The 22,866-nt window shown below is 25.4% G+C and overlaps 1 protein-coding gene across 2 annotated transcripts; it reads left to right on the top strand.

Annotated features, from left to right (window-relative positions):
• The first annotated feature begins 41 nt into the window (after positions 1–41).
• LOC100197174 (cysteine-rich with EGF-like domain protein 2-B) lies at positions 42–22,490 on the top strand. 2 transcript variants are annotated; one of them, XM_065800957.1, is made up of 15 exons: positions 42–309; positions 1,334–1,416; positions 2,741–2,795; positions 2,998–3,059; positions 3,304–3,356; positions 3,855–3,893; positions 12,174–12,223; positions 13,380–13,491; positions 15,038–15,136; positions 15,390–15,470; positions 15,550–15,654; positions 18,879–19,145; positions 20,595–20,690; positions 20,775–20,912; positions 22,162–22,490. In XM_065800957.1, the coding sequence occupies exons 1-15, from the start codon at positions 154–156 to the stop codon at positions 22,227–22,229; spliced, it is 1,464 nt and encodes a 487-aa protein (XP_065657029.1). In that variant the 5' UTR covers positions 42–153; the 3' UTR covers positions 22,230–22,490. The 2 variants fall into 2 exon arrangements, with proteins under 2 accessions (XP_065657029.1, XP_065657030.1); XM_065800958.1 differs by lacking the exon at positions 42–309 and having other exon boundaries at positions 1,336–1,416; positions 2,871–3,059.
• Positions 22,491–22,866: the final 376 nt, after the last annotated feature.

A 22,866-nucleotide genomic window follows, 5' to 3' on the forward strand; every position in this document is an offset into this window, starting at 1 on the left:
TAGTATTTGATTTGTTTTAAGTTAAAAGAAGTATTTAGAATATCTAACAGGTAATCGAGTCAACGATGTAAACAATCTGCAATTGCATTTCCATGTTCTGGAAGATTTGAATTTCGTTCACTAATTTTAGTTTTTGATAAGTTTTTAACGAAGATGGCTTATTTAAAGATCTCCTGTTTTAATCTAAAAGTATTCTGTAAAACTTTCTTCGTATTTTGGATTGTTATTAAAGCGCACTTAGTTACAGGAAAAAGTCGTGTTGAAACAACTTGTCAAACGTGCAGAGATTTAGTCAAGAACTTTAATTTGGTAATTTTAAATCTGCTCTTCCTGGTTTAAAATTAAGTAAAATATTTTGATTTAAAAATAAATAATAGATACGTAACATAAAATTTTTAAATTGATCAAATACTAGATTGTTATATATCATTAGGAAGGTCATTAGGAAGTTTTCTTAACAACTATGCTTTTTTTATTTCTTTTCCTTTTTTTAATTTGCTATATTTTTTTTGGCATTTGCTTTTATATACTCATGGTATTTGTACTACACATGTTTTCCACTCTTGATTCTATTCTTTTACTGTATCTATATATTTAGAATTCCTTAACCAGTTATTATGAATAGAATGATAGTTGTTATTCATTTTATTATTCATTTGATAAATTTTTTCTTGCATATTTATATTTTTTTCTAATAAATTCTGTATAACTATTAGCCTTTATTTCATTATCAGTTTCTTCTTTCATATTTGATAGTTCAATTGAAATGTTTTTATTTAATAAAAAGTGATAAATTTTATGGAAGTATATATATATATATATATATATATATATATATATATATATATATATATATATATATATATATATATATATATATATATATACCAATATCCCCTTGCGTTTTGTAAAATTAATCTAAAACACTGTTTAAATCACATAATATAAAAGTTTTAAAAATCAATAAATCAACTAACTCGTTTAGGTTAATTGATTAATTTTAATTTTTTAAATGCTTTATGGTCTTCACAATTTTTGTCGCAATATAGCCTTATATCGACAAAAAAAAAAAAAAAAACCTTATTAATTTTAATTATAAAAAATTAGAGAAACACACATTTATAGATTAATAAATTTTTGATATAATGACCAATTTTGTTCAATTTTTTTCATTTTGTATTTTTTATTATTTTACTTAAATTTTTATTTTTGTTTTTATCTATTTTATACACACATTAAAGTATACATTTATTGATTGAGTTATTTAATGATAGGTACACTTAATTAAGATCTTAGAATAAAAATCTTTATATCATTTCTTTTTCTTTAAAAGGGCATGGAAAAGACTGCAAAAAATCATTTTGGAGGTGGTGATACTGCTTGGGAAGAAGAAAATCTGAAAAGTTATGCAAGAAGGTTTGTATATATATATATATATATATATATATATATATATATATATATATATATATATATATATATATATATATATATATACATGCTAGTATGTACATATATATGAATACAACATTAGATACACACTAATGACATCATACTGAAGTAGGTAGATGCGGGGTTTGAGTACATACATTGACTGACTAAATAAACAGAGCATGCAAGGAGTTCTGGTATATCGTCTAAGAGTGGGTTGGGAAAGCAGTTGCTTTTTTCCTTAAGCTTCACTATTTTTTCTTTTTTTTTTGAAAACTTAAAGCACATGTTTTAATAATTAAAGTGAAGAAAACGTATTAGAAAATTGCGTCCTTTGATTCATATTATCGATATACATATTACTGATATACCAATTAATCTGCATTTGACTTTTTTTTGTATCATTTGCCATTTTATCTTCATGTACTTATGCATTGCAATGATCTGGCATCTACTAAACTCTCACATCCTTTGAAGTCTGACATCCTAGCCAATAAACCAGGACCAACAATCTTCCCTATCCGAGCTTTCTGGATAGCTGTATTCACTTTACTAAAAGTTTTCAGTTTTGCTTGTTAACTAACCTCATTCACTGCAAATAAACCCTTATTCCATTTAAGATCTTTATTTATTAATTTTTCAAAATGGAGCTTTAACTTTTTTTAAAGTAGATTTATATCTAGTCCTTTAATATGGCCTACTTAAGCAACGTCTCTATTTTTCCTAACCATTCACTTTATAACTCTGAGCACTGCATTGTTTTTGTTCTCTAAATTTAGCATTACACTAATTAGCAAATGCTCATCAGATGAAGCTTTGTATATAGTTTATATAACCTTGTGTTGTTAACTTAACAGTTTTATCGAATTCAACAATAAATAGCTGTCATTTTATGTGTCTCTAAACTTTGTTCTTTCACTTACTTTATTAGATATTTCTTTATGTTTTTCTATTTTTACTTTTCTCTTGTTTTTCTATATACTTAATTGACTTTCACATTATTTAATGTCAAATCAGCAAAATAGCTTAAAAAAATAACACCCATGTTTTGGATTTTTTTTTTTATGTATAGGGTTTATGAAAACTAATTTAATCTGAAAGTTAAAACCTCAAACTTCTTACGGTTCTTACATGCACATTATCAAAACACATATGCACATTCATATATACATACGTACACAGGCATGTATAGTCTTCTTACTCTCACATGCACAAACATATATTTTAATAAAACAAACTAAAAACAGTTTTATATAAATGTTTTTTTGTTTTTTTTTAATAAAAATTTGTTTTTTATATATCTTTACAGTGAAACAAGATTATTAGAAATTTTGGAAAGTGTTTGTAATGATGTCAGTAAAGAGGTTGGTATAATCATCCAATTTTATAGCATACTTTTTAAGAGTTCTTTTAATGATCTTTCAATGAAATGATGTTAGAATAACTCTCACTGAAACTCAAGCACCATGTTGGCTGTTGCTATAAAATTAGACTGATACCAAATAATGTAGACAGCATAACATTCGTTGAGATTTTATTTGTTGTTTTTAAACATGAATTTTCCAGTCTACCTGTCACGCAATGGTTGAAGAAAATGAAGAATTATTAGAAAGTTTCTGGTTTAACAAGTAAGTTCATAATTTAATTTTTCTACAGTCTCTCTAATCCTCTCTCTTCCTGCATTTCTCTAACTTTTAAATTAAACTTAGACCTTTTAAGAAGTCTTTTTTTTTAATTATTTTAACAATTATAAAATGTTTAAAAAACAGAGGATAGTTTTTAAAAGTAAATGTCCCAAAAGTTAACAGTTTTTAGTTTTTAACATTATTATGTAAAATGTAACATAAAAAAATAAAAAATTTTTCTTTAAAGGCATACAGAGCTATCTTCTTTGGAAACATTTTTATGTATTGAAAAACTAAAAGGTAAATTTATAAGCAAAACAATATATATATAATGCAGAAAAATGATTTTACCTTTTGACTTTTTTTTTTATATACAATATTATTATACTTATATTTTATATTTGTTGATTGAATATTAAAAAGCATATATGAAAAGTAACAATTACTAAATTTTTAGTAATTGGTTGTTGATTGTTACTTTTAATATATGTTTTTTTATATTCAATCAACAAATTTACAATTCCATTTCGACAAATTTTTTAAAAGACAAATCTTAAATTTTTTTAATAAACTGCTCCTTTTATATATATGTATATGTATATATATATATATATATATATATATATATATATATATATATATATATATATATATATATATTAAATTTATATATATATATATATATATATATATATATATATATATATATATATATATATATATATATATATATATATATATATATATATATATATATATATATATATTAAATTTATATACACACACATTTATTTTTAGCATGTTGCCCAATTGGAAAATATGGAAAAAATTGTAAAGGTATCTTGTTTTCATATATTTGATTATAAGATAATATTAATAATAGTTCCCAAAAATTTGTATTTCATATAGAGTATGTGTATATAAAATATGAAATAGTAATTTCTTCTCTCATTAAATGTTTTTTATATAAAAAAATAGTAACAAGTTTCAAAAATTTCATAAAAGTTTTTTTTATTTATGTTCAACTTACATGGATTTTAGCCTTCAGGAATATGGTGTTTTTTATTTTTGTTTTGTTTTTTGTCTAAAACATATAATTACGTTCGAGGATGTTAGAAAACAACGTAAATCTACTTTTTACAACTAAAAATAATTAAACCCAAAAAATTATTTTTTTAATAAATTTTTTAATTTTTTTATATATTTTTAAAAAGTTAAATTTGAAAAAGTATTGCAAATATGTTGATTTGATGTACTGTTTTTGCAAAAAATAATCAATTTAACAAAATTTAAAAAACTTTAGCTCTGTTGCATAATTAAATTAACATTTTTTATTTGAAAACCTTACATAGAATAAATTAAATTTCAATTAAAGCTTTTATCAGTTCTTTATATTTCATTACCTGTTTATTTAACTTTTTAATATACAATTGTGGAGATTCGGTTAAATTCCACATTTATGAGTACAATTATGGTTATGATATCAATTACAATGATTATTAAGATCAATCTGTTGAAAAAAATTCGGTCAATATAGAAACTGATAGAAAATAAAATTCACATTTTTTCTTTTTTGTTTGTAAATGTGAATCTGATTTGTCTTTAACTAGGAAAATAAAAAATGAAGGGATAATCAATGTTTGGTGTTGTCAGTTTCATTTGAAAGGTAGTAAGTGGCTTAAAGATGAATTTTAAGATAATATATTGGTTCTAAAAAACTCTATAAACTTAAATAAAACAATGATACAAGGTTTATTTCAAATTTTTGGGTCAAGAGAATCAAAAACAGCATCTATATTTGCATAATTTAACAATATAAATAACATAACAATTGAGTTTGGTTTCCAAAATACAGGTTATACAAAGGATAGATTTTGAAGTGAATTAAAAATAATAAAAACTCTTTCAAACATTCGAAAGAACAAGCTCTTGCAGTTTATCTATTTTGGTTAAAGGTTGCTCTTGATCAAAGTTTAATTGCTTGTTATTTTGGTTTAAAAGTTAAAAGTTCAGAAATATTTCCAACAGATATGAGCCTCATTTAATGCTATTTTTGTTGGCAAAAATTTAGGAGCAAAGTCACAATCGCAAAAAGATTGGCTATTAAATACTCTACTGCAAAGTTTTTATATCATTTATCTTGTTTATTTTTAGAGGTGTTTAAAGAAAATGAAGATGAATTAAATATAAATAATATCCCATTATCATTTATAATTGATAAACCTTGTTTTAATATTAAATGTTGCACAATATTTAATAATTATACAAACCATCAATAGATAAATCAATGTTTTTATTAAATAGTGAATTAATATTTGGTAGATAATTAAGCAATTCTATCATAAAAAATACCAAAAATGTATAATATAAAAGCTGTTTTTTATTATATGGTTTAAATATAAAAAGTTACAACAATTTTCTTGTTTTTAAAGTCATTTCAATAAACTATTGTAAAAAAAAAAAAAATTAAAAATAGATTTTTGTTTTCGCTTATACAAATATTTTAAAAATTATCAAATAACTATGAAGCTAAGCTGATTGAGCTTAGTTTTTTTGACAGAACGTAACTCACTAACAATAGGTAGGTGTAAAAATCTGAACATGATCGGCTTGGTGTGGATACCAACCAAAAGACATTAAAGTAGGACTTCTTTTGTCTGAAAACTGAAAGATTTACACACACACAAAAAAAGATTAGTTTATTAATTTGTTTATTAGGTGCTGTAATTTTTTGTTATGCTTTGTTCTTTTGTTTTGTTTTTTTCTTTGCTTTTTTTTTGCACTTAATTTTTTAATGCAGGAAATGTAGAAACATCAATTTGGAATGCCAAAAAAAACAAATATACAGTATCGGACAAAACGAGTGCAACCAAATAATGCTAATTTAGTTTCTTTATATAAAAGTGCTTTCTTTTTTCTATTTAGAGAAATAACTATATAACTGTTTAGAGACAAAGTTCTTTAAGTTTTATTCATCACAAAGTTCATTATTTGCACACGAAAATTAATAAGTTAATCAAAAGTATTAAAAAAAGTTGATTTCCTTCTGGACAAAGCAAGTGCAACTCGACAAAATGTTGACCAAACTGTATTTCGCTATCAATATTTCGTGGCGAATCCTTTGTTGTCGATCACAGCCTTGCATCTTCGAGGCATAGATTCGATCAGGTGATCAATGAAACTTTGTGGAATCGCTTCCGAGGCCTTTTGGATTTGTTCAAACAGTTGATCCTTATAACGAACACCTTCACGAATAATTCTGCGGTTGTCGATCTCCAACAGGTTCTCGATAGGGTTGAGATCCGGAGATTGAGGCGGCCAATCCATCACCGATAGGTGGTTGTCTTGAAAACACTGCTTGACTACTTTTGCAGTGTGTTTCGGATCGTTGTCTTGCTGAAAAACCCATTTTATTGGCATATTCCATTCAGCATGAGGTAACATAACATCTTTCAGGATATTTTTATACATGAAATGATCCATTATTCCATTGTTTCGATGTATTGGACCTAGACCAATAGCAGAAAAACACCCCCGGACCATTACATTGCCTCCACCATGCTTCACGGTCTTGTGGCAGTAACGTAAATCGAGGCGTTTTCTGGCCGGTCGACGTACACGGCAAATGCCATCGCTCCCAATGATGTTGAACTTCGATTCATCACTAAACAGGACAGTTCACCATTTCTGCACATTCCAGTCAATATGAGATGTAGCAAACAGGAGTCTTTTCTTCTGGTTTTTTAGTGAAATCAGTGGTTTCTTTGTAGGGCGTCGAGAAAACAATCCAGCGTCAACAGCACGTTGTCTGATTGTTCGGTCCGATACAGGCAGCTCTGATTGCTTTTGTATCTCAACTGATGATATCCAGGGATCCTTCTTGATGGATCTGAAGATCATAGAATCCTCTCTAGAAGTGGTGGAACGCGTTCTTCCACTTTTGTTATCTGCTGCAAACTTCTCCGTAGAACGATATTTGGAACATAGTCTTGATACGGTCCATTTTTTCTTGTGATATTTATCACGAACACTTTTTTGTGACATTCCACTTACGTAATCGCCAATAATTTTCTTTCTTAGTTCCAATCCAAGACTGTTGGGAGCCATTTTTGCACTTGAAGTCATAAAAATAATATAAATAAATAATCACGCTTCTCAAGGCTGACTGTGTTACATTTACCTTGTGGTGATACAATAATGCTCTGAGGAACACAACGTCTTGATTGGATGTGGACTGTATTGATGTAATGAAACACTTGTTGTATTTTATTTCTTGTATTGATGTTCTTCGATAAAACACTTTGATAAAACTCACTTCGATAAACTGTCTTGATTATACTGACTAATTGACTTCCATATACTGACTGAATTACATGTCGATTTACATGTCTCTTATATAGTAAAATGAAGCTGTTCTGGAAGATTCTAGATGCTTCTTTTTGATGCTTCTGGAAGCTTCTGGATGCGTCTGGATGCTTCTGAATGTTTCTGGATATTTCTAGATGCTACTGGATGCTTCCAGATGCTTCTTCTGGAAACTTCTGGAAGCTTCTGCATGCTTCTGGAAACTTCTGGATACTTCTTTTAATTATTAAAAAACTTCCGTGACGTTGACACGGACCAGACTTAAGAAAATGAAACAAACCAAAAAAGTTGCACTTGTTTTGTCCGCTGCAAAATGACACTTGTCAACGAAATTCTGGCTGTGTGCTGTCACCTGTCAGCTGATTGCTCATGTCATGGCATGCTATGACTCCAGACTCCTGAACTGTTTGCTGTGGTAGTATAGTTCGTTTCGTTTTTGAGACATGTAAAATTAGGAACACTTTTTAGCATTGTTCGATGTTGGTTGCAAATGTTTTGTCCAATACTGTATATATAACCCATTACTAAAACATAAAATTATAAAAGTAAATTGCATGTATTTGGAATTTGTTTGTTTACAGCTACATGAATTAAATAATACAGTATTATAAACTTTTAAAATCAGTAGAGAATAGGACTGCTAAGAAAAACCACTTATAAAGATAAATGATAGATTTTTTCTTATATCTTATAAATATTTATTTATAAACAAGTTAATCTCAATTAGCTCCGGATGGGATCAAATGCCAAACCAAAATATATATAACATAGGTAACCTGTCTTGAGGAATTTTTGTAGTTGTTGTACCTAAAAAGAAAGTTGTTGCACTTTAAAATAAAATGCTTACTAGAATAGTAATATGTTTTTGTGGTTTTTAAAAGTTAATTAAGTTTTTTTTTAATTTATTCCTTTACTTAAATTTTTAAGAATAAAACACAAATCAAACTTAGGGCAGTTCTTTTCCATTTGTTTATATATATATATATATATATATATATATATATATATATATATATATATATATATATATATATATATATATATATATATTCCTATAGTTTGACATCTAAATTTATCGTTTGTAGTAAAAAATGACTTTCATTAACTCTTTGCATGTGACATTAAGTAAAATCAAAGTGACATTAAGTACACTTAATGTAAAAAGCATTAAATTTAATTGAGGAAACTAATTAAATTTTATTGTTTTTTAAAAAACCACAAATGCAACTAAGACTGGAATGCTTTTTATTTTTTTAATTAAAAAAAAAACATTTTGAACACTTTAATTTTTATTTTTTTACTGTTTACATTCATTGATTAACAAATAAGTTGAACATGCAAAGAGCGCTGCTGTGTTGACTGAGAGTTTTGGGTTGGGCAGGTAAACTATCAGTTTTAAAAAAGAAAAGTTTCTTTTTTGAAGTTTTTAAACTTTTTTGAAGTTTTTAAACCAAGCACTGTGGGTCTCAAACAAACAGTTCCATTTCCTTCCAGGATGTACAAATGGATGCTGTTATTCATATTATGGAGAACTGGAGTCATGTTAAAGATAGTAACAAATCAATTTTTGCAATATTCTTTGTTTTTCCAAAAGCATTTGACATTGTCAGTCATGACAATGCTAAAGTTGTGACATTATCAGTCATGACAATGCTAATGAATATTCTACCTAGCTGGCTTACTTCCTGGATCACAGCTTACTTATCTAACCATCGGCAAAGAATTAAAACAAATGATCTCACCACTGACTGGAAATGTATTGAAACCTGAGTACTTCATAGTAGTGTTCTTGGTTCAATTTTGTTTATTCTCTTTATTTCTGACATTAACGCCCACCTGAATAATATCCATAATCTCCTGCCTAAAGCCATTATCCAAAAATATGTTGACAACATCCTAGCTTATATAATCTACGATAAAGTTCCTGTCAACTTACCTCAATCCATTGTAGATAGTGTTGCTCTATGGTCTGTTGTCAATGGAATGAAATTTAATAGCTCTAAATGTAAAGCCATTAGAATTAATCCTAGGTGTTCAAAAATTCAAGTTATGCCTTCTCTCGTACTCAACAATACTGAGCTTGAAAAAGTCAACAGCCACACATTGGAATTATGTTCAATGAGAGATAAACAATGGACAAATGTGCACAACAATATAAAATCAGTTCCATAAACGCTTTAAGGCCTTAAACAAATCGGACACAGTAAGCTCAACCTTCTACAAGTCTATAGATCTAACACTATTAGTCACTTGATGTAAAGTGTTCCTGTTCTTACTTCGTGCAGTCCTGCTGCAAGAAAGAGATGTAGCATTTCCATAAAAATGTTCTAAACATTGGAATTGATATAACCTATTCGAGCAGCTTCAATAATAATTTTGCCATTGAAGAGTTACTAAACAAGATCTGTATTAGTATCCTTAAAAAGATCCTTGCTGACTCATGCCATCCTATAACCACTAAATTAGCTCACACCGACAGCAGAAACCCAAACAGATTCCCATTTGCTCTGAACACTGCAGAGACCACTACCTATTAACAATCTTTTATTCAAATACCTCGGTATTCTTTGTTATGGAGTCAGTGATCTTTACCTTTCATGAAACATTGGGAGCTCCACTGCCTTTTCAATGCATAAATAATATATTTGCCAGCATATTTGGCAACCTTTTTTCTTTTTCTTTTTTTCAGTATTTAATGATGAATAAAATTGTACAATTTATTGCTAGTAATGCTATCAAGTTATAAATAAAGATTAAGAGATAAAAATAAAAAAAGGTTACATTTGGCAAAACTAAAGACGACCAAGCAAGAGAATATATATGTGTGTGTGTGTGTATATGTATGTAGTATGTATGTATGTATGTATATATATATGTGTGTGTGTGTATATATATATATATATATATATATATATATATATATATATATATATATATATATATATATATATATATATATATATATACACATATACAACCCTCGAAATTAGGGTCGGCATTCGGCAATGCCAACCTAACTGCCGACCTAAAAGTATTTGAGATCGGCAAAAAATTGCCAACCTTGTTTCTATGATTTATAGTTAGACCTTTGTATTAAATAATTTTTGCCGACCTGATGCCGATCCAAAAAAAGATTGAGATCGGTAAATTATTTCCGACCTCATTTTCCTAGTTCCGAGGGTCGTGTATATATATATATATATATATATATATATATATATATATATATATATATATATATATTATATTATATTATATTATATTATGCTAGTGTATTTTACTAATAGAGTGCCTAATGTTTTTAAAGAACAGAGCAATAATAAATTAGTAAAAACACTTATCTAATTTTCTTCGACAGCTTGTTTCTCCATCAGTAGGTTCATCAGGAAGAATGTCTAAACATCAAAAAATTCAAATTATAGAAAAATTATTTCACAGAAAGTTGGAATTTGTTATAATTAATTATTTAATAGCTGTAGTTATTTTGCAACAAAACATTGCATCAACTACATTAAAATATTAAAAAATCATGAAAAGAATTCTTTGGAAATAGGATAATTTTAGACTGGTCATTTGTTTTTATAATTTTTTAAGAGGAGCTTATAGTCATGTCTGCATTTAGAAATTAATTCAGGTTTTTCATTCAGTAAACTTTTTTGATCTAAATGAGTAATGATTTCAAATTTTTCTGGTAAACATAGTATACCTTTTTTGGAAATGTTATTATAGGCAGGCGCAGTTTTTAGATTAGACCATTTTAATTTAAAATTGTTTTTTTCTTTTTGTTGGCAAATATATTATGACAGCATAGTCTCTTTTGAGTATTTTTTATGTTTAAAAGATTGTTTGTGGTTGGCATAATATTTTTTCCATTTGCTCTCGATTAAGCCAATATATTGTTTATCAGGGTTGTTTTGTGAGGAAACAATGCATTTGTAAATAATATTTTTCGATAAGCATTTGCCATTCATAGGGCAGTCAATATTTTGCTTGCAGTTACAATGTTTTGTATTTTTTCCTTTGAGAAATTGATTTTTATTAATCAATGCAAAATTATGGCCTTTTATAATTCTTTCAATATTTTTTGTGCAGGTGTAGCTTACTTTAATAGTGTTGCTGTTAAAAATTTTGTGCAATTTATTAGAGTGAGGGAAATGTTTTTCTACTAATTTTAAAAATGTTTTTCCAATATTTGTTGAAAAAATGTTTCAACAAATATTGAAAAATTTGTTTCAACAAATATTGGAAAAGCATTTTTAAAATTAGTAGGTAAACATTTTCCTCCCTCTAATAAATTGCACAAATTTTTTAACAGAAGCACTATTAAAATAAGGTATAGCTGTACAAAAAATATTTAAAGAATTATAAAAGGCCATAGTTTTGCATTTATTACTCATTTAGATCAAAATTTGAAATTATTACTTATTTAGATCAAGAAAATTTATTAATGAAAAAATCTGAATTAATTTCTAAATGCAGACATTAAAATAAGTTCCTTTTAAAATATTATAAAAACAAATGCCCAGTCTAAAATTATCCTAATTCTAAAGATTTCTTTTCATGATTTTTAATTTTCTAATGTAGTTAATGCAACTTCTTGGTTGCAAAATAACTACAGTTATTACATAAGTAATTATAAAAATTCCTTACTTCCTGTGAAATAATTTTTCTATAATTTGAATTTTTTGATGTTAAGACATTCTTCCTGATGAACCTAATAATTTTTTTACTGTTTATATGTTATTTTTATAGAATGCCCTGGTGGTGCAAGTAAACCTTGCAATAATAGAGGCACATGCAAGGTAAAATGAATAAAGAAGTTTTAACAAAATTTTTACTTATTTTTAAAAAGTTTATTTTATTTGTTTTTTATTTTAAAAATTTTTAGTATAAAAATATATAAATATAAAGATACTAAGTATCTTTAAATTTAAAAGGAAAAACCTTCTATTTACATGAAACTATTACTGCATGTAAAAAGAAGGTATTCTCCTGGTATAACAGCCAAAAATTTTATTTGCTTGTTTGAATTTAATGTCTCTCTTTCTGTTTTATCTGCGAAGTATTTAAAAAAAAAATTATAATCTTCACCTTTTAGAGAGAAACAAATGATTGTTTGGCAATATGAATATAATTATTAATTATAAAATATGAATATAATCATTAAATATATGAATATAATTATTAATTATAAAATATGAATATAATCATTAAATATATGAATATAATTATTAATTAAAAAAATAAACATGTTAGTAATGGCTTTAAAAAAAACTGCCACTAAGACACTAAATCAATGTTCTGATTTATGTATATATTTTTTATTATATATATTTTATTACGCTGTGTCTAGCGCAAGGGTACCGTTGCCTTAATTTTTTTCCTAAAGTCACATTAGTGGTTTCTGATTGGTTGATTTTTTTCTTTTATTTAAAGAATGCATGTTCAAACCAAACCCTTAATCGATGTATGTGCGCTTCACTGCACCTATCCCTAAATCAGTCGATGTATGTACACTCACTGTGTCTATCCTAAATCAGTTGATGTATGTACACTCACTGCACCTATCCCTATATCAGTCAATGTATGTAAATAATAATCAACGTAGCTTTCAATATACAACAATAATAATAACTTTCAACAAAAAATAGTTAAAAAACATTTATAAAAATTTATAAAAGTGAATGACTCGATCTGAGATCACCGTGGAAGATGAACTGGGGGAAAAAAACCACAATGCTAAATGTACAATGTAAGGCTGCAATTCTTTTAAAATTTCTACAAATGAAACTTTCAAAATCAAACAATAATATTCGCAGCAGTGACTTATAATAAACCAAGCAAACTTTACTACCGTGACTTTAAGACAAAAATTAAAACAACAGTTTTTTCTTTTTTTTTGTCTATTTATTTTTACTTATATAAATATTTTTTTAATGTAACATGGTTCATTTTTAGGGATCAGGAACTCAAGGTGGTACTGGTGAATGTGAATGCAACACAGAGTACACTGGACCTGAATGTGAAGATTGTAAAGACAACTATTATAAAGATGGGCTTGATTGCAAAAGTAACAAAATTATAATTATTTATCCTCTTTATGCTATTTTTATGTTATATATAGCTGTCCAGACCCGTAAAATACAGACTTCAACAAACTGACCATTTCTATACTTATCTATTCCCCACCAATCATTTCTATACTTATTCCTCATTTACTTCAATATTTTTTAGTCAACGATAGAAAAATAATTCATTTAAAAAAATTTTAAAGAATATATTTCTTTTATTTACGCTAAAGTATTGTAATTAAAGTATGTTTTATATACTTTTTATAATGACTTCTTTTATTTGTTTTTATTTTTTTGTTGTTTTGCATCTTTTGTTTGTTTTATTTTGTTTGATTTAATTACTTTTATCAACGATTTCTTTTATTTATGTTTTGTGTGTACAAAGTTATAAAATGACAAGACGGCAAGTTAATAAAAATGTTAAAAAATACAAAAAATTCTTTTGTAAGCTATTAAAAACCAAAGTAGGTACTTCTAGCATAAATAAACCCATGACAATCAGAAAGCAATGTCTTATCAAAACATAAAAATAAATCAACAATATATCTAGAGTTTTTCAATAGCTTGTCATAAAATCCTAATTTGAATTATGCTAACTAATCAAAGAAGTGTAAGGAAATCAACAAATTGCGCAACCTAAAGTTATCTTTAAAATTAGATAATATGTGATAATGAAAATAACATAGTTTAGATCATAACAAAAATTAGTTTAGATCATAACAAATAATAGTCCCTAAAGTATTAAAAAGCCATTTGAAGCCAGAAAACTTAGAATTGATCTCATTAAATATATAAAAATAAAATCTAATGTAAACACAATTGAATAGTATCAATTAAATCAAAAAACCACACATAGGCAACTTAAAATTTTAAAAGCAATTAAGTAATTCAAAAATAGATAAAATTAAAAATATTATAAATTTCAAACAAAATGCAAAAATCAAACAAAAAAATCACTTAGCTAAAGTATCAAAAGTTAACCAACTCTGCAAAAAATTGCAAAAAGTTAACCTACAGAGACTTGCAAAAAGTTAACTTGCAGAGAATCACAAAAAGTTACCTGCGAAGGATTGCAAAATTTCAGCTTTCATAATTGTAATTCATAATTAATATTAATAGTGATAAAAATAATGATAATAATAACAACAACAGTATCAATAGTAATTATAATACATAATAATAATGCATGCAATTCAAAAACTACAAAATCTTCAATTCCATGTAATTGTATATGTTGAATCCATTATTTATTTTTCTAGATAATTTTTCTATGAAATGTCTGAGATAGTTATTTGCCATCTTCACTTTTTCATCCAAGGTTTTAATTTTGTTGGAACTATTTTTATTTTTAAATTAAAATATCTTCCAATATCAAGGACTTTTCAATTTCAAGTGATATTCTATAAATATTTTTTCTTTTCTAAGGGCGTTAAGTACCTATAATAATAATAGCAAAATGAGTCATCAGAGTTGACATTTTGCTACTATTATTAATTAAAATCCTTTCTGGCTTTTTACTTTGATTTTTTATATTTAATTTTAAAGAATGCCACAAATCTTGCAAGTCTTGTAATGGATCAACAAACCAAGAATGTGAAAACTGTGCTGATGGTTACATTATGGATGATGAAAAAAGATGCATTGGTGTGAACGATTTTTTAAATATATTAATTTTGAATATATATCGAAATTTAAATAGGTTTCTATATATTTGTATACGATAATATAGATTTATATATATCAACTTATTTTTGCATTAAAGAATTTTATAATTTATAATTTTTTACACTGCAATACTTTTTAGAAATAATCTAAATTTAGTTTTTATATAGTATTTTTTATTGTATAAATGATTTTCCCTCAATATGTATATGTAAAAGATTTTCCTTTAATGTAGATATTGATGAATGTGAAAAAAAAGACATATGCAAAGTTGGTGAATTTTGTTTTAACACTGAAGGCTCATTTAGATGTCATCGTAAGTTCAACTATTATTTCAAATAAATCAACATCGTTTTTGAATTTTTTATTCCTATTTTGGTAAAAATTGTTTACAGATTGTGATCCTGCATGTAAAGATGGGTGCACAGGAACTGGAAGGTTATCCTGTACTAATTGCTCAAATGGGTGGACAAGGGTGGAACTCACCAAAGCCTGTGAAGGTAGTAATGACTAAAGTTTTAAAAATCTTAAGCTTTATATACACACAATATATATATATATATATATATATATATATATATATATATATATATATATATATATATATATATATATATATATATATATATATATATATATTTAGACTATACAGGTAAAACCACTGAGGTCACATTTTTCTCATTTTAAGAAAAATGAAATTTAGTGTTTAGTGACATTGGATATATGTTTATTAATAATATTTTTAATTAAAATTATATTTTTATGACATTTTAGTCCTAGCACATAATTGATCATTTAAAATCATGCAGCATAGAACATACATCATCAGAACATCTGTTTCCAACAATTTTGTCATAGCAAAAAAAATTTATTTTTTGAGTTGAAAGTATATTAGTGTTTAAAAAATAAAACAGCAGTTTCCTAGAATAGTATACATATTGATTTCAAACATTTAGGCATTTTTTTTGTTGGGAATTCCAAGCTAATTACTTCACAATTAAAAGGGTGACGAGTTAGAAGGCATGTAGTTCTTTTCCTTTAATTAAACATTCAAGCTTTTCTATGATGAAGCTGGAGCAATACATCCAAAACATTCTTTTTTTTTTTGTAATATATTGTTACCAGTATCAGAATTAGAATATTATTGAGTCTATTTTTTACTTTGTTAGGATACAGAAGGTACACCTAATAAATTAAAACAAAAGTTGAAATAATTCAAGAGAAAATTATTGTCATTATAAAGAAAAAATTTGAACATAATGTTGTTTACTTCATCCGATGTATTTTTCTTAAGGATAAAAGTTAATCATGTGACTTTTGCTTTTATTAGCACTAGTTTAGTTATAAATAACTTCGACGAGTGTGTTTTTTACCCAGTAAATGACCATAGAACCTTAAAACATAGTTTTTTTGTTATGAATTTTTAAATTAAAATAGCTTAGTTCTAAAATATCATAAAAATATATAAAACTTGAAATTTTCAAAAAGTGGACGTCTGTGGTTTTACCCATGTGGTCATCATATATATATATATATATATATATATATATATATATATATATATATATATATATATATATATATATATATATATATATATATATATATATATATGAACATATTTTAAAGAAAAACACGATGTTTTTTAATCTTGACATGTTTTGTAGTTAACATACTACATTTTCAAAAGATAAAATTACAATTTAAAACTCTGAATATGAATATAAAATCAAAATTTGTAGACATTACAGAGAAATAGAAACAGACAAATAGAATCGTTACAAACCAATAAAAATTATAATACAAATATGATACTGTAAATAGCAAAAAAATAAAATTGAAATTATAAGTAAATAAAAAACAATAAAATAAAAAAATAAAAAACTAGATAGACCAATTTATATTATAATGAACAGTTTTTTTATTTGAAGATGGTTTTTCCCATTTAATATGGAGTGCTTTAATTTTCAATTTGTTTTTGTTAGAAGCAGTATCCAAAATTTTAAAACAATTACAGTTACTTATATTTTTACAATTAACAGATGAAATTAAATGCTTATAAACATTAGATTGTTTGTCACTTGTAAGATGCTCATGAATCCTTGTTGTTAAGTGTCTGGAGGTTTCTCCGATATAACTAGCATTACATCCAGCACAAGAAAATTTGTAAACAACATTGGATTTGCTTAGGAAGTGGATCTTTTATACATATTTACAAATATTTATATTTGTAAAATATTGTAAAGATATTATATATATCTTTACAATATTTTTCAATGATTTTATTAACTTTAGATTTAGTAAAATTTGAGCAAAAACCTATAAATGAAAGCTTATAATATATTATGGTTATCAATACTATTTATCACAGATTGATTTAACTTTTTATCAACAAATAATTTAATTTCAGTGTCAATTATTTTAGGTGGATATTGATTATTTTTTAAAACATTAGATAGATTTTTTTATGTCCTTATCAAATCCTAACCATGTGTTATGATTTTATACGTTCTATCAATTAAACAACGTATAAGACTAATTTTATAAAAATAGGGAACAAAACTGGAAAATTTTTGTAAAAGATCAGTATATGTTTTTTTGTGGTAAACTGATGTGGAAAGAATATATATATACATATATATATATATATATATTTTTTTTTTTTTTTTCGAACATTGCATTAGCAATAAATTTGTAAAAAATTTAATAAAAATCTCACTATTTTTTATTCTTGACATGTTTCGTAGTCATACTACATTTTCCAAAGATTTAATTTACAATTAAAACTCTGGTAAATAAATTTAAACCTGAAGACAATATAGAGAAAAAATTAACGGACAAATAAACTTGTTACAAACCAATTAAAAATTATATTACCAATTATGACAAAATAAACTTCCTAATATTAAAATATTAATAATAAAAATAATATAGTAAGTTAGATAGATAAATTTATAATATAATGAGATGTTTGTTTATTTAAAGAAGGATTTTCCCATTTAATATGAAGTGCTTCTTTTATTTTTAATTTGTTAATGGTAGTATCTAAAATCTGAAAGCAATCATAATTAGTTAGTGTTTTACAATGATTGGATGAATTTAAATGTTTAAAAATATGAGATTGCTTGTCACTCATAAGGTGCTCATTTATCCATGTTGTCAAATGTCTGGAGGTTTCTCCAATATAACTGGCGTTACAGCCAGCACAAGAAAATTTTTAGACAACGTTAGATTTAAGCATCTTAGGAAGTGGATCTTTTATGCAAAAATTGTTTTTTAATTTATCGTTGTGAATATAAATTTGATTATTACATTTTTACAATACTTTTTAATAATTTTATCAATTTTAGTTTTAGTGAAGTTTGAGTAAAATCCAATAAATGGAAGCTTAAAATATCTTATATTAGTATTATCAACAGTATTTATAACATTCCACTTAATGAAACTATAAATATAGCAACAGAATTGTTTTTTAAAGATGAAACTCGCTCAGAATATTTTTCTAAAACTCATTTCAAAAAATAACTTCAAATTTCAACGTCAGGTTCTCATTTCTTATTTAACAGAAAATTTTATGATCAATTAGATGGCGTTGCAATGGGTTCTCCTTTAGCACCAATTTTAGCTAATATGTTTATCGGTTTTCATGAACAAATGTGGGTTAATAACTGCGTAAATTTGAATATTATTAATTTTTAAAATAATTGATTTTTAAATCTCTTAGATATTAATGAGTGTGATCAAGAAGCTATTTGTCCTATTGGTACCTACTGTATTAATAACCCAGGATCTTATGTATGTGAACCATGTCACCAAGCATGTAGTAATGGCTGTTCAACAGCTGGACCTCAGTCATGTAATGCTTGTACTGAAGGATATATGTTGTCAGAAGGAAATGGATGTGTTGATATCAATGAATGTTTAGAAAAGAAAGTTAAATGCTCATCTGGTCAAATATGTGTTAACAGAGATGGCCCAGACAGTTGTGAAAGTATTATTATTTAAGTTTTTTTTGAATTTTTATATTTTTTACTTTTTGTTTTAGCTTTTTTTGTTAACGCAAGTTTTAAGTAAAGCTATCAATATGTTTTTTGTTGTTATATGCAACCCTTGGAATTAGGGTCGGCATTGACAAATGTCAACCTAACTGCCAACCTTTAAGTGTTTAAGGTCGCCAAAAAAACTCCCGACATTGTTTCTATATTTTATGGTAAGACCAAGGTATCTTTTTTTTTTCTGACCTCTAAAAAATTGAAGTCGGAAAATTATCGCCGATCTCATTTTTTAAATTCCTAGGGTTATATATGTTTATATATATATATATATATATATATATATATATATATATATATATATATATATATATATATATATATATATATATATATATAGATAGATAGATAGATAGATAGATAGATAGATAGATAGATAGATAGATAGATAGATATATGTGTATATATATAAATATATATATATATATATATATATATATATATATATATATATATATATATATATATATATACTTGTATATATACAACCTTCGGAATTAGGGTCAGCATTCGGCAATGCCGACCTGAAAGTGTTTGAGGTCGGCAAAAGATTACCGACCTCCTTTCTCTGTTTTATGGTCACACCTTTGTATCAAATAATTATTGTCGACCTGATGCCAACCTCAAAAAGATTGAAGTCGGCAAATTATTGCCGACCTCATTTTTCCTAATTCCGAGGGTTATATATATATATATATATATATATATATATATATATATATATATATATATATATATATATATATATATATATATATATATATATATATATATATATATATATATATATATATATATATATATTGTATATATATATATGTATATAATTTATATATATATTGTATATTTATATATATATATATATATATATAATTTATACATATATATATATTGTATATTTATATATATATAATTTATATATATATATATATATATATTATATATGTATATATATTTATGAAATATGTATATATGTGTGTGTGTGTGTATATATATATATATATACATATATATATATATATATATATATATATATATATATATATATATATATATATTATATATATATATATATATATATATATATATATATATTATATATGTATATAATTTATATATATATATATATTGTATATTTATATGTATATATATATATATAATTTATATATATATATATTATATATGTATATATATATATTTATGAATATATGTATATATGTGTGTGTGTGTATATATATATATATATATATATATATATATATAATGTATGTAATTATATATTATTCTGTAGTAGCCTTCACGGCCTTGAGGAGGTGAATTAACAAACACAAAAAATTTTGTTTGTTTTTAGAAAAGGTTTTTATGAAGATGATTTTTTTTAATTTTAGATTGCCATTCATCGTGCCTTGAGTGTTCTTCCACTGGTAAAAGTGATTGTTTGATATGTAAAAGTGGTTTGGCATTGATCAATGGCCAGTGTGATGGTATATAAAGTTTTCAAAAAGTTATACTGTTTTATCCCTTTTAGGATGTTCAACATTTTGTTTTTGTTTTTTTATTTTTTTTAGATATAAACGAATGCATGGACAATCCATGCAATACTAAAACCGAAGTTTGCACTAATAGTATAGGCTCTTACAAATGCACATGTAAACATGGTTTTGCTCGATCTAAAACCAGTGGTCAATGCATTGAAAAGAAAAAAGGTAAAACAAAACGAGAAAAAGAAAAATCTCTTTTAGAAAATGATATTTTTGAAGGAAAGTTTTTCTCTGAACAACATTTGAAATTAGGCTCTCTGATATACGCATTGTTTTTTATATCATTAGTTATATTGTTTAAATTCGGTAGGTATTATATTTTGGCTGCTTTGGTTTTATTCTATGCTTTAATAGTAGCATGGATGTCTACTAAGGCTTGAATGTCTAATGTAAAACAGATGTTTTTAAAGTCATATTAAACCCATAAGTATATTTAAAATTCAAAAGTATTAGCGAATCAAGAAACTTGTCTTGAATTAATTTTTTAATTTAGTTGAACAAAGTTTTTTCTGTTATAAAATGACTATCGAATAACTTATTTTAATGTATTATTTTTAATTTATTCATTGTACATTTTTTATTCTGTCACTTGTACTTTTTTTATTCGTTTTTAATTAAGTGTGCTATTAGTGTTAAATTTTTTGTTTTTTTTTTTTGTTTTTTTTTTTGTTTTGAAAATTTTTGAGGTCAACATCTGCTATAACAAATGCTGATTATGACGAACATTTAATATTATTAATATTATAGAACACAATAATACAAAATTTTATACGGTATTTCTAGATATCGCGAATTGTCATTGATCAGGAATTTTTGTCTTGCTTGTATCAAGTTTTTTAATTATAAGAATGAGGGAGGATAATCGTCATTAGGGTTCCTTTTTTAAGCAATGCGAAACATCTAGTGTGTTTATCTAAAAATTATTGGAGTCGAAGAAAATCCTATCGATAAACAGCAAAAAAAAAACTTCTTAGCAGTAACGATTATTTTTACTGTTAAATAATTATCTAATGATTTATTTTGATTTAAAAATACATATATTAGAAAATCCCAATTTAAACTTTCACCAAATGGCTAGACATGCAAATACGCTCACAATTGCGTTATTTTATTAAATTTGTTTTACCATTTCTAGAATAGACAAGTATCCCGACTAAATGGCATTAAAAAAAATTTATGCAGTAATTTTCAAGTGTTCGTTTTTATCCGCTAAGATGTTATCCGATGTTGGCTGCTATTGTAAAATAAAAGATTATTATTTACTCGTGTGCGTTTTAAACAAAAGCCTTCGTTACAAGCTTTTCATAATTTTTTAGCATTATCTTAGAAATTATCAATTTTATTTTGTTTTAAGTCATGTCAATTACAAGAAGCATGCTAACTTGTTTCCTAAAATATATGTTGTCTTATTTAGGAAAAGATATAAAAAGTGAAGAGAAGCTTGAAGTCACAACCCCATCCGATGGCAAAGCTGAATTGTAATCTCCCAAAACATCATACGCCACAATAGATATATTTTTTAATTTTTAAAATATTTTTTCTAAGATGATATTCTTGTGAAAGCTTGTAGCTGAGGTGACGAAAGTATTTTAAGTAATCGATTTTACCAATTTAGATTGACTCGATTGTTTTTAAAAGTATAACTAGTTTTGACTCTGTACTAATATTCCAATTTATTGTAAACATGAAACATTTGTGTCTTGCAGTGATGTTTTCAAATTAATAAAATGTTCGTATATTTAATTGCTTTATTTTCTTATTTATATGCAAATGAAGAAATGTCGTTTTTCATAGTTTCAGTTTTTATTTATAACTAATTTATAGATAAAAATCTTTTGATAAAGTTGTGTTAAAATTATTATTTGATATTTTCAATATTAAAAAAAGTTTGTTTTCAATCCCCTTTTCAATCCCCTAACCAAAACCACTCTGTTCATAAATTAGATACGCTTCTAATGAAGATGATAAACTTTTCCCAACTGCACAAAAAAATGTCGTATTTATTTGAATGGTGGAATCGCGCGTGGTCCATTATTACAATATATCATTGATTAGTCAACTGGACTTTAATCTTGTTCGATCACTCAACTGGAACTTAATGTTGTTCTTGTTGTTTTGT

The sequence above is a fragment of the Hydra vulgaris genome, chromosome 07 (assembly GCF_038396675.1).
Source record: "Hydra vulgaris chromosome 07, alternate assembly HydraT2T_AEP".
NCBI lineage: Eukaryota > Metazoa > Cnidaria > Hydrozoa > Anthoathecata > Hydridae > Hydra > Hydra vulgaris.

Coding starts and splice junctions, on each gene's coding strand:
- LOC100197174 (XM_065800957.1), top strand. CDS start 154: ATGGCTTATTTAAAGATCTCCTGTTTTAATCTAAAAGTATTCTGTAAA. Junction 1,417..2,740: donor CTGAAAAGTTATGCAAGAAG/GTTTGTATATAT, acceptor ATATCTTTACAG/TGAAACAAGATTATTAGAAA. Junction 2,796..2,997: donor GTAATGATGTCAGTAAAGAG/GTTGGTATAATC, acceptor TGAATTTTCCAG/TCTACCTGTCACGCAATGGT.